At 41.6% G+C, this 17,934-nt stretch overlaps 1 protein-coding gene and 1 long non-coding RNA gene across 7 annotated transcripts in view; one reads left to right on the top strand and one right to left on the bottom strand.

Annotated features, from left to right (window-relative positions):
• Positions 1 to 17,934, top strand: part of NRG4 (neuregulin 4) — an 80,735-nt gene that overhangs the window by 58,148 nt on the left and 4,653 nt on the right. For all 6 annotated transcript variants that reach the window (XM_081207980.1, XM_081207977.1, XM_081207975.1 and 3 more), the window contains 2 exons: positions 3,563 to 3,622; positions 12,602 to 12,695. In XM_081207980.1, the coding sequence (XP_081064106.1) occupies positions 3,613 to 3,622; positions 12,602 to 12,695 (104 nt within the window). In that variant the 5' untranslated portion in view covers positions 3,563 to 3,612. The remainder of the gene's footprint in view (positions 1 to 3,562; positions 3,623 to 12,601; positions 12,696 to 17,934) is intronic.
• Positions 19 to 17,489, bottom strand: LOC308594646. The gene is made up of 4 exons (XR_014011517.1): positions 17,284 to 17,489; positions 12,580 to 12,740; positions 1,324 to 1,458; positions 19 to 229 (listed from the first exon to the last, which is right to left on the bottom strand). It is a non-coding gene; the product is annotated as an uncharacterized lncRNA (long non-coding RNA).

Below are 17,934 nucleotides of genomic sequence, written 5' to 3' on the forward strand. Positions count from 1 at the left end.
AGTATAGATCTCATTAACCTTTTTATGAAACAGTATGCCATTTAGAATGAACAAAATTTATTCAAACGTTTCCTCTTGACAAATATTGGATGATCCTGCATTATCCAGGGCAAATGGAAAAAAGCATTTCAAGTGACATAGGTGAATGTGTAATATTCCAAGTGCAACCTCTTTCATCCACAAAAGGTCCATGCTCTACTGGTTGATTTAGTATCGGGATTTAGATTACCTGCAACAAAAGCAATATAGCACAATTTTACCTTTTTTGTAGATGTTATTGCACAAGTATGAAATGTAAATTTGAAAATAACCATTGTTAGTAACTATGGAAATTAGTAAGTGCAATTTATTATATATTCCCAAAATTAAACATGTTTAGTTTAGGACAGGGATGGCTATTTCAGCAAGAAATCTCTGAATCTCTCTCACTCTCTCTTGCAAGGCTGCAACTCGAAACAGAGTTGAGCTCCTTTAGATGGTTATTTCTTTTCAATTTTGTTTGCTCTGGATAAGGGGTTGTTTAATCCTTTCTTTCCTCCAACCTTGAGTAAAACAGGATCTTCTGTATATTTACTTGAAGCACAGTGGGTATCCATTTCAATTTTTGATCTCCTTTGGAGACTCTGCTGGTCAGTGGCGTAGCGTGGGGGGTGCAGGGGGGGCCGGCCGCACCGGGCGCAACATCTGGGGGGGCGCTCGCACTCGCAGCTCTCTGCCCCTACTAAAATCCACGGACTAGGGGGCGCAAATTACTTGCCTTGCCCCGGGTGCTGACAACCCACGCTACGCCACGGCTGCTGGTTAATAGCCCTGTGCACCCATAGTATGGGAATGGTGAATTCACAGCAACAAAAATATAACTCCTAAAGCATTGTCACTCATTCAGCTTTCTCCTGGGATATAGTAATCTGTACATTACATTATGCAATACAGTACTTTGTATTGCTCCTTTCCTTGTAAACACAGTGGGAATGCAGTTAGTTGTCAAGCACTAAAGTCAGATTACACAAAGTGCCATTTCCTATTGTTCACGCACTGCCTGAGTAATTGGTAGGAGGAAACTTGCTTGGTACATGTGAGACCTTGACACTGATTATGACTATTGCAAGTGTGTCTGTGAAGGTCTTCTAGGGGTAGGGGAAACTGCATGATCAGTTGACTGAGGGCCATTGTTTAGACTGATTTAACTGGCAGCTGACCTGAAGTATGTACTAAAAATAACTGGGAAATGATAGAAACACCACTAGAAATTGTATGTTGCAAGGGTCAAATTGCACTTCTTTGAAAAGCAGCAGAAGATGTGTTTGGGTGGAAGATACTCACTAATGTTTCTTGGAAAAGGAAGTAAGATTTTCTCCTCCACTGTTTGTCCTCATATCTATATCAAATCTGCTCATTAATAATCCTTGAACTAGGAAGGGATATTTTTTGTTCTCCTGGATAAGTGATGAGTATCCCCTGCATATTTCAATGGAAAAGGAAATAATTAAAAGGAATTGAATTAATCCAACCACACTGCTAGTATACAAATATAATAAATAATAAAGATTAAAAAATAGTTTGTTCCCAAATGTATGTGAAATCAATAATGGCCAATGTAAATAAGTTATGTAAATGTATCTTTAGCAAGCAACGAACCTGGCAAACCAAACACCTTGGCTGCAATGCTTAATTGCTTAATCAGATTAATCAATTAAACATATTTAGTTGACTAAAAGACTTCACAATTAATCCTCCACTACATATTGTTTATTATTTTTAACACGAATTACTCATAAAGACTGTAGATGCAAGTACTGTCTTCTCACACAAAAAGAATGCTCTTCTAAGATGATGCTTGCTGCACCAAACAATGGTCAGCTAGGTATAACTTACACTCTGGCATTTATAGTCCTGTGCCTGCTCTTGTTAAATGTGCTGCATCCTGGTGCTCATTTAGCTGAGTGGATGCTGGGTTTTGCCACAAATCCGTGGCCAGCATACATGTGTGCATAAACTTAAAGGAAATGTGCTTTTGGCTTTGGGGATGTTGTTTTTACTAATATGAAATTTAGACAAATTTAATCTATAAATTAATTGTCTGAGACTTACATGATTAATGAATTAACATTTTTATTACTGGGTTGCATCCCTATTCAGAACTCACATGAAACTATTCTAATGAGCCCCACATTGGATGAAATGGGGTTGGATTAGAATGATCCATGTGGCCCTTTTAACTATGATTCTATGGTAACTAATTTTGCCTTAGTGGGATTCCCCCTCCCCGTTTCTTCACCTTGATTGGAGGTCAGCTCAACAGGCCATTTAAGTTTACACTTTAATAATGTCGATCGTATGCACTGGTGTAGTGGACTGAAGAGCTGGCATCGTAATTCATAAATAAAGCTACCACTGATGACAGAGATTTCGGCAAAACGTTTTCCTTACCAACCTCACTCTTGATTTATACTAAGAGGTAGAACTATATCTGTGTTGAGTTCTTGGAGAGGAAGGGGTTTGGGAACATCATCTGCAAGCCACACAGGAGCAGTACCCATCTATTCATTTAACAGACCAGGGGCTAGCACAGGCTTCCTCAACCTCAGCCCTCCAGATGTTTTTGGCCTACAACTCCCATGATCCCTAGCTAGCAGGAGCAGTGGTCAGGGATGATGGGAATTGTAGTCTCCAAACGTCTGGAGGGCCGAGTTTGAGGAAGCCTGGTCTAGCAGATGAGCCGAAGACTGATGAAGAAAAGCTCCGTTCTCTTTGGTAACTGCTCCATAAATTACTTTCTTCTCCTCTCCTCTCATTCTGGTTGCCACGAGATTGCTAGATCAAAGGTCGAATTGAAAGGCAGACTGGACTCAGTCTTAGACACACAGCAATCCATAGGTTAAGGATGGCACTTTCAGATGTAATGCTAAACCATACTTCAGTATAATACCCTCATTCTGTTTATATCACAATGCATATTCACAATAATAAACAGCAGTTAATAGGCTATAGATCAGTCATAACCCATTTAAACTCATTGGGATGTAGTACAATGGACATAACCTCCAAACTGGATTTAATTAAAGTTACAATAATATTTAAAGATTTTATAGTGCTGTTTGACTATGCTAGACAGACTGGTGCTGCAATTTGCAGGGGCGTGGAGGTGGAGTTAACAAAAAATAAAGGAGAATTGCCCAAATAAATTACCGTATTTTTCCGTGTATAAGACACCCCCATACTTTTGGGGATCCCAAATTTAGAAAATGGGCATATGCAATATCTGTTTATAAGATGCCCCCAGATTTTTAACCTTATTTTAAAGTAAAAAAATCTAGCCTTATACACGGAAAAGTACAGTAACTGCAGGAACAAAGGAAGCAGTTAACAAAAAATCAGGACCACTGAGCTATTGAACGCAGCAGTGTTTGCTGTTAGATTTAAAATTAATTGTGTTTACATAAAGGGTAACAGATATCTGCTGACTGCCAACTGAGTATTTATTTAGTTTTGATGAAAATAATCCTAGCTGTTTCATCAGACAGAAAACATTTGGAATAAAACAAGGTGTTTTTGTCTTCAGGGCATTCGAAGAATAGGCGGTGATCAAGAACTACGAGTGGTCAGAATAATATGCGAACAGGTAACTTCCTTAAGGTTTTTGGTTGTACCGATATTCACAACTCTGTTATATTTCTGGCTGCTCAATGGTTTGTTTTTGTGACTCATCAAACCACTTCACATACTGGTTTCATATACTTGTGCTCACCTGTTCTCTCTCCTGCCCTTGTGGAAAGGGTTTATTTTATTACCTTTTAACCTGGTTTGGATTGTTTGATTGCAACCAGTATCTTGTAATCCTCCTTACATTTAGCCCTGTCATATGGATTCGTGTTATCCCCATATTTCAGATGGGTGGATGAAGTTTAGAAAGTAAGAACGCCACTTAGTCATGGCAAGAGGTGAGATACAGTTATACAAAAGAATAGAGAAGGTTGGAGAAAAGAAGGTCATTCTGTATACTTCCTCTGGCAAATTAACTTGTTTCTTGGGCAAAACATTCATAGGTAATGTGTGTTGACAAGATTGTGGATTTTGCAGACTATTTTCAGACATTTGCTATTTTGGACTGAATTGCCTGATGTATTAAAATATGTGCATGCAGTAGTGTGTCCCTCATTTGCAGGTGCATACAAATTTTAGGCTTCTGTTTACATTGCCAGATTAGTGGGCACAAATATTCAGCTGATGTTGATGTGCATATTGAACAGCATAACATATTAGTGTGGAAATGTGGAATTATCTATGCACAAAAGAATTAGCATGATTAAAGAAGCTCCATATTTGCTTTGCTTGTGGGCAGCATATTGTTCCTATGCACAGTGATAGAGATCACAGTGGAGATGATCATACCTATATATTAATTAACTTTTCTAAGCAAGAAAGCTTATGGAGAAATGAAATACTACCTGCTCTCACAGAAATGTTCCACCATTTAAATACTATTTTCCTATTTTAGTATCTAATTTTTATTTGATTTAGTATATGCCCACCCTCAGTATGTTCTTGAATGCAATATGTTCTTTAATGTTCAAGAATGTTTTGTTAACGGTTTCCCTGAAGTTTACTAGATCATGAGTTGTTTGCAATGGCATCACTTGACTGCACAAGAACACAGCCATAGATAGCATCATAGAAACAAGGGCTCATCGAGTTCCTGCAAGCAGGAGCTGAGCAGAAGAGGAGCCCTCTCCCTCCTGTGGTTTCCGGCAACTGGCATCCGCCTCTGACTGTGGAGGCAGAGCAGAGCCACGCTGGCTGGTAGTCATTGGCCATCGGTACCATTAGTTGATGGGGCTCCCCTTATAGCGCAAGCACATAGCAGCCCTTCTCTTGACTATCAACTTATGGTTTTGCCATAAAATCAGTGTCCTGCAGAAATAGGATGGCTACTAAGAGAGGTGATTTTCCCCACTAGTTTCAGTGTATAGCTTGGGGGAAATGAACTAGGTGGTTCATTGCAATTACCTTCCCATCACCTCTTTCTGGACCTGAGCAAGGGAACAGGCCCAGCGTATAGCATCTTGAGTTTCCTGTCCTCCAATGGAGTGAGATTATAGCTTGGCACGCATATGATTAGCATGCAGAAAGTCCCCGCATTTCCCATTTAAAAGGAGCTCAGGGATGGGAAAGAGACAGAGTGCCACGATCATTCAGAGCAGATACCGCTTGATGCCTCTGGTCTGGCAGTGTAAGGTGGCTTCCCATATACGATGCCCTTTTAAAATGTTGTGGTTCTTTTTTTAGGGGTGTTATTGGGTTGTTGTTTTTATTTTATATTTCTCTTTTGTTCTGTGAACCACCCTGAGACCTCCAGGTATAGGGCGGTATATAAATTCAATCAATAAAGAATAAATATGGCCATTCCAAGGATGCTGGGAAGGGAGGAGGCCGCAGGAACTGAGTTCTAGCACTTTTGATACAAGCTTTTTTTTACCATGAAAATCAATACAATAATTCATCAAAAATATGAATTCCTTAATAGGCTATTCTCTGCTTCTCCTGACTAGATTCCCCCCACCCTCCCACCCCAGATTTCCAGACTAGTTGATTTTTTTAGTTCCTTAACTTGTTTCTCCCATCTCCAGAAAGCATGCACACCCACCCACACCCCTGCATGTACTAGTAAGAAGGAATCCAGTAGGCAAGTTGTACTGAACCACAGATCATAAACATTTCAAATTGCAAAGTGTTCTGAACCTTTGAGATAGGATGCAAATAATGAATGCTCCTCCACCCACACAACTGACCGATGTCTTGAATACAATTTCATCCTGTTTGTTTATGGTACAATGTACAAACAACTACTATATAAGAAATTCATTTGTTGTTCTCCATGTAATTAATATTCAAATCATTTCTACATGATAACTTGATTGCAATATTTTGGAGTCATATAGGCAAATACCTGTCTAATTATTCTGAATTTGAATATTTTTGGCATTCTTTATCCTTAGGCCCTGTGATTTCTACTTCCCCTTTTGCTTCTGTGCAGCCTTTTAGATCCCATGCCTTCCCGCAGCACACAGTCTTTAATATACCTAGTCAGAATCTCTCTCTCACCCAGGAAGGGGGGCCTTCACTTCCATGGCCACACTGCGTTCAGCAAGTGACTAACTCCCAAAGTTCCCCTGGCTTCAAGCCCCTTCAGTGCACTCCTGTCACAAAGCCTGTATGAAAATTTCCCCCAGCCAAGTTGGCATTCCACTTCCTTCACTGTAGCTGCATGGAGTTCAGCATTCACAGCACAAGTTACAAAATTCAGAAGAGCCTACAAATGAGTGCAGAGACTGATGATATTTACTGTAGCTTTTTATATGAGCTTTTAGAGTGTTTTGTAAACCATGAAGTTACTTGTAGTGATTACAGCCCTCTAAATACAGTAATACAACATTTGTATTCCAGTCACATTGTAGACATGCCATAATACAGACTGTAGACCTGCCTCGAAATCAGACTTCTCTAACAAACTTCACAGAATCTGAATAAAAATAGAGAAACTCAGGTTAGATGAGTTTATTTTGTCAACAAAGAACAGTACCGGATGAACAAGCAAATCTGGTTATGGTTCTGTAAAAACAACATCCCTGAGCTCCTCTCTGCCCTCCTGGCTTCCTACCTGGGCTGTGCTAGTCAGGAAGCAGCATTTCTGTTATTGGCTGGGCTGCGGGATATTTCTCCACTTTGACAGATCATGCAGAGAGGCCTTTAGAGACTCACATTTATATATGGGAAATATCAGCTTAAGCTAGATCTCTTTTTTAGTGTTTGAGAATGGAAAAATTGGTACAACTTTCCAACCATTTAAAAAGTGGTCTTACTGTGGCACCATGTTTCCATATTTGCTGTCCCATTTTCAGGTGCTGCTAGAAATAACAGTGACTATGACACCTAGAGTGCAAGGTAGCACATAGTTCTCAAGGGTGTTATGCCACAAGCGGATTCTTTCTTAATGGAGATGCTTGGTCTTAACATGTAGCAATATTTTTAAAAATCTTTTTAAAAATAGCTCTTGCTAAAATATTCTTTCTGATAAATATTGATATAATGTATAGCAGGAGGAGCTGCTAACTTGTCCCACCCATTGCATTCACGTAGAGAGGGGGGGGGTATAATTTATTTATTTCAAAAATTATTTGGTGGGGGGGAGGCCTTAAAGGCAAATAATATCTTTTCTTTGTGGAATGATATTCCCTGCAAGCTGATCTCTTGAGAGAACTCTAAGGCCGCGAAGAGATGCTGGGCTCCTCTTCCCGGCTCTTGCTGTCCCGTCCCACCAGCCACTTTCTTTCAGGTGATTATAGTGGATCTGGACAGGAGTGTTAGCAAAAGCAGCTGCTGATCTTTGCCTCTTCCAGTACGCTGACATTAGTTTGCTTGTCTTCCCAAGTCATATGTAATTTTTCTCGGAGACACCATTGTTGGAATCACCAGACCAAAGATCACCAGTGTCAAAGCAATGATTCTTCAACATCAACTTCATTGGACTGGTCATGTTGTTCAGATATCTGATTACCGTCTTCCAAAGCAACTACTCTATTCCAAACTTAAAATGGAAATTGTAATGCTGGTGGTCAGCAAAAGAGGTTTAAAGACTCTCTCAAGGCAAATCTAAAAAGTATAGCTTAAACACTGACAATTCAGTAACACTGGCCTGCAAGTGCCCCAGTTGGAGAACAGCCTTTACCAAAGGTGTCATGGACTCTGAAGACGCTCAGACTCAAGATGAAAGGGGAAAACGTGCTAAGAGGAAGGTTCATTTGGCAAACCCTCACCGTGATCAACTCCCACCTGGAAACCTATGTCCCCACTGTGGAAGGACATGTGGATCCAGAATTGGCCTCCACAGTCACTTACAGACTCATTGTTAAAACCGTGTTTATGGAAAACAATCTTACTCGGCTGCATATGATCGCCAATACCAGGGAAGATTCTGGAGCAGATCATTAAGCAAACAGTCTGTGAGCACCTAGAAAGGAATGCTGTGATCACCAATAGTCAGCATGGATTTCTGAAAAATAAGTCATGTCAGACTAACCTGATCTTGTTTTTTGACAGAATTACAAGCCTGGTAGATGAAGGGAACGCAGTGGATGTAGCCTACCTTGATTTCAGCAAGGCATTTGACAAGGTGCCCCATGATATTCTTGTAAAGAAGCTGGTAAAATGCGGTCTTGACTATGCTACCACTCAGTGGATTTGTAACTGGCTGACTGACCGAACCCAAAGGGTGCTCATCAATGGTTCCTCTTCATCCTGGAGAAGAGTGACTAGTGGGGTGCCACAGGGTTCTGTCTTGGGCCCGGTCTTATTCAACATCTTTATCAACGACTTGGATGATGGACTCAAGGGCATCCTGATCAAATTTGCAGATGACACCAAACTGGGAGGGGTGGCTAACACCCCAGAGGACAGGATCACACTTCAAAACAACCTTGACAGATTAGAGAACTGGGCCAAAACAAACAAGATGAATTTTAACAGGGAGAAATGTAAAGTATTGCACTTGGGCAAAAAAAATGAGAGGCACAAATACAAGATGGGTGACACCTGGCTTGAGAGCAGTACATGTGAAAAGGATCTAGGAGTCTTGGTTGACCACAAACTTGACATGAGCCAACAGTGTGACGCGGCAGCTAAAAAAGCCAATGCAATTCTGGGCTGCATCAATAGGAGTATAGCATCTAGATCAAGGGAAGTAATAGTGCCACTGTATTCTGCTCTGGTCAGACCTCACCTGGAGTACTGTGTCCAGTTCTGGGCACCACAGTTCAAGAAGGACACTGACAAACTGGAACGTGTCCAGAGGAGGGCAACCAAAATGGTCAAAGGCCTGGAAACGATGCCTTATGAGGAACGGCTAAGGGAGCTGGGCATGTTTAGCCTGGAGAAGAGGAGGTTAAGGGGTGATATGATAGCCATGTTCAAATATATAAAAGGATGTCACATAGAGGAGGGAGAAAGGTTGTTTTCTGCTGCTCCAGAGAAGCGGACACGGAGCAATGGATCCAAACTACAAGAAAGAAGATTCCACCTAAACATTAGGAAGAACTTCCTGACAGTAAGAGCTGTTTGACAGTGGAATTTGCTGCCAAGGAGTGTGGTGGAGTCTCCTACTTTGGAGGTCTTTAAGCAGAGGCTTGACAACCATATGTCAGGAGTGCTCTGATGGTGTTTCCTGCTTGGCAGGGGGTTGGACTCGATGGCCCTTATGGTCTCTTCCAACTCTATGATTCTATGATTCTATGATTCTATAAGAGTAAAAGCAGCAGCTCTTTATTTCCTTTGTTCTCCTGGAAGATCTTTAGCATTACTTCTCTTCCACTTTAAACTCCTATACTAGGTGAAACTCAGCAAAATAATATCACAGTTTTCAGGTTACCAGCTGGCCAGTGCCAGATTACCAGATAAGCAGAGTAGGCAGCGGCCTATGGGCCTTTTAGGGGCCCCATGACAATGGATCAAAATAATACTAATTTGATCTTGAAAGAAAATTACAGTCAAGCTTTCTTAGTTCCATGTTATCCCACTAGAGCGTGCATACAGAGGGCGGGGCAAGATTTCAATTGCCTAGGGATCTCCACAGGGTTTATGGCAGTGCAGACGGCTAGTTTTTGATCTGTTGGACCCGTTTATTTCTGAATAGGGTTGTTGTAGTGGTTACTAAAGTTCACTCTCAGTGCTAGTTTAAAGGCAACTTTTAATCTAGGTATTTTAATATATTGTGCTGTACCTTACAGCCTCCTTACAGCATTGTTCATGAAACTCAAAATGCAGGAAATGAAGAAAGGTGTTGTCTGCCTGCCTCTCTTGATGATTTGGCAAAGCTTCAGGAAAATTCAGAAATGTTGTAAGAGATCCTTATCAGGGAAAGATGTCAGAGGCAGAACTAAATTGGCGGACGGGTGGAGTTTTAGCATTTTCTACGTTGTTCTTTGAATACACTTTTAACCAGGATATTCTGCCATCTGTCCCCTTCCTGTCCTTGAGTTTTCAGCAAGAAAGATATTTTTATTTAAAGATTGTGTTTTTGTGGAAGCTTTCCTAGTGGCTGCACATCAACTATGGAATACCTTGCGCTATGAAGTGCGTTAGCACTCTCACTTGGAGTTCTTAGTTGAAGATAGTGTGTGGCCTACTTTTCTTGTAAGTGGCATATTTCCTCCATCTGTTTTGCTTGTTGCTGTTCCTCCATCTATGGCTCAGGAGCAGCAGTGGAGGCAGGGACCACTGGGCAAGTCAAGTAGTTGGGAGAGCTCTGGGTTGGTGGGTTTGCACACACCTGTATGTCAGAGCTAACATCATATCCTTTTGAAGACAGTGGTACCACCACCACTGTGAGGATGCCTCTCCCTCTGCCCCACCTGACAAGCCACTTCTGGTTTCCTCTATCCTTGCTTAGTTGTTTTATATTGTTGTTTTTATGAAATAGCAATTTTAAATGTAGCAAATATTTGTGTGCTTTTGCACACAACATTTATGTTCTTTTCCACCAGAAGGGTGGGATATAAATGTTTATGTGTGTATCAGCAGCTCTGAAGTAGCTATTGGAGAAACAGTGCAGCGTAATCATTACACTATTTGATTAGGACTGGGAGAACTAGATTTTCAGTCCTTACTCACTGGAGAAGTTCTATTTGTGAATTTGGCCAGTTACTTTCCTGGCTGAGAACAAGCCTAGCCTTCCCCTAGGCTAATGTGCTCCTCGCCTCCTCTGGTGCAACTTTGAGGAGGAAATCAGAAGCTTTGCCTCTTGTTTTTGTCTGAACTCAGAAAAACTGAGGTTAATCTTATCTGTGCTTAGTGGAAACAAGTAGACTTTTCAATCTGAAGGTGTAAGGAAGATTTCAAGATTTGTCTTTTAATACTTGGGGAATGCTTTTCAGCCCTGTGGAACCTTCAATGTGGGGTTTCACAGGGCTCAATCCTATCCCCCATGTTGTTTAGCATCTACATGAAACTGCTGGTTGGGGTTATCTGGAGGTTTGGAGTATGTTGTCAGCAGTATGCTGATGACACTCAGCTCTATTTCTCCTTTACATCTGCAGGTGAGGCAGTGGAAGTGCTGGACGTCTTGCCTCAGTAATGGACTGGATGAGAGCCAACAGACTGAAGCTCAGTCCAGATAAGACTGAGGCACTGTTAGTGGGTGGTTCCTCAGACCGGATGGGTGGGAGGTCATCTGCTCTTGATGGGGTTACGCTTCCTCTGAAGGAGCAGGTTCATCACCTGGGGGTCCTCCTGGATCCTTTGCAGTCGCTCGAGGCTCAGGTGGCCTCAGTGGCCCGGAAGCTTCAGCTGGTGCAGAATTCAGCGGCCAGGTTGCTCACTGGAGAAAGACAGTTTGAGCATATTGCACCGATCCTGCCCTGACTGCACCGGGTGCCAATTAGTTTCTGGGCCCAATTCAAAGTAGTGGTTTTGACCTATAAAGCCTTAAACAGCTCAGGACCGCAATACCAGCTCAGGAACCGCCTCTTTCCATATGAACCTACCCAGACCCTGGGATCATCTTCTGAGGCCCTTCTTTGTGTGCCTCCTCCTTGAGAGGCCAGGAGGGTGGCAGCACAAGAACAGGGCCTTCTCTGCAGTGGCTCCCCGTCCGTGGAATGCTCTCCCCAGGGAAGTTCACCTGGTGCCTCCATTATACACCTTTGGGCGCCAGGCAAAAACATTCCTTTTTAACCAGGCCTTTGGTTGATGTGATTTATATCCTATGCCCTTTTAAAATGTGTTGGTTTTTTGGGGGGGCAGTATTGGGTTGTTGTTTTTTTATTTTTATTAGGTATTTTGTGGTTTTATATCTTGATTTTTATTCTGTGAACCTCCCTGAGATCTCCGAAAATAATACTAATACTACTACTACTACTACTACTACTACTACTACTACTACTACTACTAATAATAATAATAATAATGCAAGCAGAGCCTATCAAGTAAAATCTGAAGGCTGTCATCTAGTGCTGAGTTTTATGCAATTAAAATCCCACTGAACTCAGTTGCAAACGGATACCCCTACTCTAATGCACCAGCAGAGACCTCAGATCTGTGCAGATGTTGGACTGAAACCGGTCCTGACTCCTGCATTACCAGTTTCCCACAAAGCACTGAAGAGCCGGCCCTGCATCAGGGTTCCTGTTCTTGGTCCTCTGGCAGAAGGAGAGGATTCAAGAAGTCTCTGCTTTCCTTTGCTGAAGCCCTTTTGCACAGACCGTAAAGCAAACAAACGACAACGCTGCCTTTCCCACTCCTCTTTTGTAGGGTTTTGTGCTTGGATCTTGTGTCCACCTGTTCATGCAAAAGAAGCCCAAAAGCTGTGTTTGCATAAGAGGAGATGGCGATGATGCCTATGCATTTGCAGGCTGTGAGAGTAAGGTTAATCCTTCTTTTATTTGTCATGATTAAAAGTAATAATAATAGAAACACTTTTTCATACAATATGAAGGCAAACAAGGTGTTAAAACACTTCAGCAAGTTATTCTATTTCCCCACATCATCTCATTTGTTTCATGCAAGAAGAGCAGGCTAAAATTAACCTACCTTATATTTCTTTTTGTTTTAGATCATGAAGAACTTTGTGGCAGCAGTTATGGATCTTTTTGTCTGAATGGTGGGATTTGTTACACGATACCTGCCATTTCCAGTCCCTTTTGCAGGTAAATGTTTGTATTTTCATTGCTACATAAGAATCATCTCCTGGGCTGAATTAGCAATGGAGGAAACACATTATTTCATCAGCTTATCTAGAGCATGTTTCTTATGTATTGATTATATAATCATTTGTGTGCCACCCTTCAGGGAATATCCCACTCAAGGTAAATCACAAAATCACATTGGAAACATTTAAGCTGCATTGCTTTTAGGTAATATACAAAGGGGCTTCTCCAGACTTTTGTAGGGCTTGAGACAGATAGTGCTCTCCTAATACGCACACTAACCACCTAGTCACACACAAGGCTGCCAAGGCTGCCTGAGGGTTTATGCCTCTTTCCTCTGGTGCTAGTAACTTTGCCACCTCATTGCCTTTGCAGTTGCCATCGCTGCCAGGCTTATTTTGTCTTTAGCCCCAATCTGGTGTGTCAAGGAGCAGTTTATTAGTTTATTAGCACACTTCCATTTAGTAACACATCTGTTATATTCTTCTTTGCACAGTTGTAATGCCAGTACCTGATGCTAAGTAGTACATATAAACCAAGACTGTAATCATAATTGTCCTCTATAAAAATGGTTATTGGCACACAGTAACTGCCTGTGGTAAGCATATATGGGATGAGACAGAGCACTTTATACTGACAAAGCACAGCACAGGGAACGGAATTGTTATTTCCTCAGTTCACAGGACAAGACAAGAAGCGAAGGGTTCAACAGAACGAGTAAACATTAACCGCCTACTTAAAGAGTGGCACAGCAATGGCACAGCTTGGCACAGCTTGGCTAGAGAAGTTGTGAAATGCCCTTCCTTTGATTTTTCTATTTCTTTTAAAGTTGGACAGACAACTGTCAGGTATTATGACATCTGGTTTTAGTATAAACATCAATTTTGCTTTGTTTATTTAGTTCGTTAGTTACTAGTCTTTATATTGCATTTTATTGCTCTAGTCAAATCAGCTAACAACAATCACATATACCAATATGCAGGTTTCATGCACAAAGATGTGTTTCATGCATCTCTGTGTTCAGAAACCAGTATCTGAACAAAGAGGCCACTTGCTGGCTGGATAACCTACACCTCCTGTTGTGTGGACTATGATGTTACCTGCTCCCTTTCTGCTATAGAGTATAAAACACACCTTGCTTATCCATTCCCCTTCCTCCACCCTTCAGGAAATGGGCTGCATTTCACTGTGTTAGCAATCACTGGGGCTGGGAGTCAGGATATTGAGCTGCTAGGATCTTCCTCATCTACCTGGCTTTAGTCTTAAATGAAGTAGCCACATGTTGAATTTTCACTTGTGCCACTTCAGCAAGCATAACTTTGGGCAAAGTCAGGACTAGTGACTCATTTTTTCCCATTGCACCAGAAGAGGCTAGTGAATATGGAAGTTGTTACAACTTCTTATCAACTTATTTAGTAGCAATTCTATCCTGCCAAGTATGTAACTAATGGATGGGATCGCTCTGTGAATTAGAGTATTCTGTTCCAGCATGTTCTTATTCAAAGCATGGCATGCTCCTTATCAGTCAGGCAAGAACGCTAATTATAAATAAGAAAGGTTTTGTTTACACTGTGCTATCACTTGGTAATCAGTAGAGCTAGGAATAGTAGTAATGGAAGAATATGTATTCCACAGCTCAGTGGTATTACAGAAGAACCAAATGCTTGCTTAGACAAATACTGGCATGTAAAGGATCTATCCCTAGATCTCACCCCAACTTCTCCAAGTTGCTAATCCTCTGCCTTGATTCCTTCTCAAATGATTGGCAAAATTGTAGCTCTGTGCAGAAAAGACTGGGTGCTAAGGTAGTTGGTTTCCATAGCCAGTAGTAGAGTCAATCACTAGAAGACTTGAAGAAGAGAGTTGGCTTGGGACCCCAAAGTCCATAAAAATCTTGTTAATATTTATCTGATTGAAATGACATTTGAATCGTCTTGGCTGGTTTCTATGTGCTATAAAATGTAAGGTAAGAATTCACAGTGATCTTTCTGCCTAAGGAAGATCTTGTGAGAGTACATCTTCCTCACTTGCCCACCCACCCCTAAAGATTTTTTCCAGACATTTAAAGTTCTCATGGTAAAGAAAAGAAACTGCATTGCCATTTAAAATTGTAATAGTCATACTTGGATGCCCTACCACCACTACTATTTGAGCTGTACTGTCCAGGACACCAATGGACCTATAACTTTAATGTATATCTGTTGTGATCATGTGTGGACTGGCAATGGGGGGGGGGTGTAATTTAAATGCAAAGGAAATGTGCAAGTAGAATTTTTAGCTTTCTACTCCCTCATTTCCCTCAACTGTGTTTGTCCCCAGAAAGCCCACTTCTGGTATCAGAGTTCAGTTGGGGAGGAAATGGTAGGAGAATTTGGTGGTGGGAGGGGTCCAGCCTCCCCACAACCAACTGCTTTGCACTTTGATTTGGCACCTGATCCCACACTGCTCCACGTTTCATGTGATTGGGCCAGATCTGCATCTAATCTGTAGTTTAGCCTGGTTGCCATATTTGGGGTATTGCAGAGGATAGAAAACCTCCACTTTTCCATCATATTGCTGATTTAGTCCCGTATTGTGTTTTGAGCACAAGGAAAATGTGATATCCCTGCAACAAAAGTGCTTGCTTGGGGAAGACTTCTAGCTCCTCTGCGGCAGTTGACTGTTTATCAAGGCAGAAAGTTCTCTGGAAAAGTCCTAAAGAGTGAATGATGAGGGATCACTGCAGTGCAGGTCTAAATGTGGTCTGAGGCTCCTTGGCAATAAAAAAATGCTGTATTGAGAAAAGTGGAATGCTAAACCAGGACACATGATGCAAGAGAACCTTGTGTAACTCTGTGGACTGTGGACTGTGTACACAGCAGAATTACACCTTTCTTTTGAATAGATAAACATGCCCTTTAATGAGTATATGAAGGAAATGATTCCTGTTTGCTTTTGGATTTTTCAGTTACTGCTCTTTTTGGCAGAAATGGGGATTTGGGTGACGCGGGAGAGGTCTCATAGCTGACACATGGCCTTTCAAAAGCTATTAGGCTACTACTACCCATTCAGATACAAAATCCCACACCGATGGTAACATATTTTTTGGAAATAAGGCTGAGTGAATTTAACAGGACCCACATTGAATCCCGTGGCTCCATTTAAAATGTTAGGTCCCCAAAAATCAGTAGCAGTCAATGGGAGAAACTTTTATATACCGTACCTATAGGAACACTTTTAATTTGGCCTGATAACAAATTGGCAGTCAGTGCAGACCTCTGGGCAAGGGTCCATCACATAGCCTGAGCTAGACCCAGATTGAAATGGGTCTAGATAATCTGTGTCTTCCAAGAATGTCCACAGCTGTTGAACCACATTGTCTCATCAATTTTGAAAGGATTTAGTGCTTGCCATCTTTAGCATGTTTACTCTGAAGACTACTTATTGCACATGTGACTGTTGCATTAGGTGCAACTAACTTTTTCTAGATTGAGGCAAATACCAGTATGTTTTGTGATTGGACTGTAAAGTACTTAGCTGTGATCTTCACTTCAGCATCTCTCCTAATAGCGAACTCTGGTGCAGAGTGGAAACAGTAGCCAAAACAAGGCCACTAGAGGGGGAATCAGCATGCTTGAGGGATTTGCAGAAATACGAAAGTTTTTTTAAAAATAAAAACCTGGTGGGCAAAACAGACCAATGAGGACTAAGACTGCTAACTATGTAATGATTACAGTAAATTGGAAAAATAAAACAGAATGTGATGGGAATGACTGGAGGGCAGGATGAGATGGCCTGCTTGGAAAGGTCACTGTGGACATCTAGGACCCAAGGACATGTGGGGGGCACGGGGGGGGCACACAACAGGTGCCTAGAGAAGGGCAAAGGGAGGAGGCAATGGGCGTTTTTCTGGTAACAATATAATGTTTCTGGTAACATACCATAATATAGTATGGCAGTCCCAACTAGGTGCAGTACAGGAAATAGCACATGGTGTTTGGGAGAGAAGAATGTGGTGTGTTTGTGTGTAAAGCAACACTAATATCTACCAAATCCTGCAAAGAGAAAGTGCAGTTCTGTTACCAGTATAAACATGCAGGTCAAGTTATTGGCATACACATTTATAATTTGCATTGCTTTGTTTTGACTGCAGAATTATGAGGCACTAAAACTTTGCATAAGTAATAAGGATCTTGGCTCCTTGGCTTGAGCAGACTTTAGTGGGAACATGGTATTTTTTGCCTGCAATGGATATTTATATACAAGGCACGTTAATAAAGAAAGCCCCTTGATTTTCCTGATTAGACTAGAGTTCTAAAAATAACACTATATGTTCTGATTAATATTGCTAATCAGAAAGAAAGCAGTGGGGGGTAGTATATGAGTGCAACGCCTACTAAACCTGCAGTGCAACTGGAAGAAAGAAAAGGAAAACTACTTTATGCTGCAGACCAGGACAGATTTCCCATGTGCCACTCAAAGCACTTTTGAACATAGGAACATAGGAAGCTGCCCTGCACTGCCAGACCACTGGTCCATCCTGCTCAGTAGTCTGCAGTGATTGGTATTGGCTCTTCAGGTTTCAGGTAAGGGACATTCCCAGACTTACCTGGAGATGCCATTGATTAACCATGGGACCTTCTGCAGATGCTCTTCCACTGAGCACCCCTTCCCCAACTTCTCTCCTACTGTTAATGTGCGCATGTGAAAGATCAAAAATACAGAAGAGCAGTGATACATCAGCAGGCAACTACACCAGGTTTCCTCCCACTGCTGAATGAGCAGCGCAAACATCAACAGCAGAGTTGGCAAACACTAGAATGCAAGCAGGAAATGAGGCAAGTCTGTAAGTAGCCCGCTCAGAAAATAAAGCAGCTACTCTGGTCAACCCTGTGTCTCAATAGAGGCCATACATGTAAGAAATAACCCAAGTGTTAAGTAAATTCCAGTCGTATTTCAGTTTTCATTGTATATAAATCAAGAAAGGGTTTCTACTTTTAATGGTAGTATTAGCCTAAAGCCAAAATCCTGTGCAGTCAAAACTCAGTGGGTTCAATGGCAGGTGGAATTGCCAAAGTTATTTCCCCCGGAACCTTGTTCCCCTTTCTGCCCTGTCTTTTTTGTTTTTTTGCCACGTGTATAAAGCTGAATGCATAAAAGTTAAATGCATTTAAGTTGTGGGCTAACGGTAAGAGTAATTTGAGGAAACACATCTACGATCATTCTACCCCCCCAGGGGCATGTACTGTAAGCTTCCTTT

The sequence above is a fragment of the Podarcis bocagei genome, assembly GCF_964188305.1.
Source record: "Podarcis bocagei genome assembly, chromosome: 9".
In the NCBI taxonomy this organism is placed as follows: domain Eukaryota; kingdom Metazoa; phylum Chordata; class Lepidosauria; order Squamata; family Lacertidae; genus Podarcis; species Podarcis bocagei.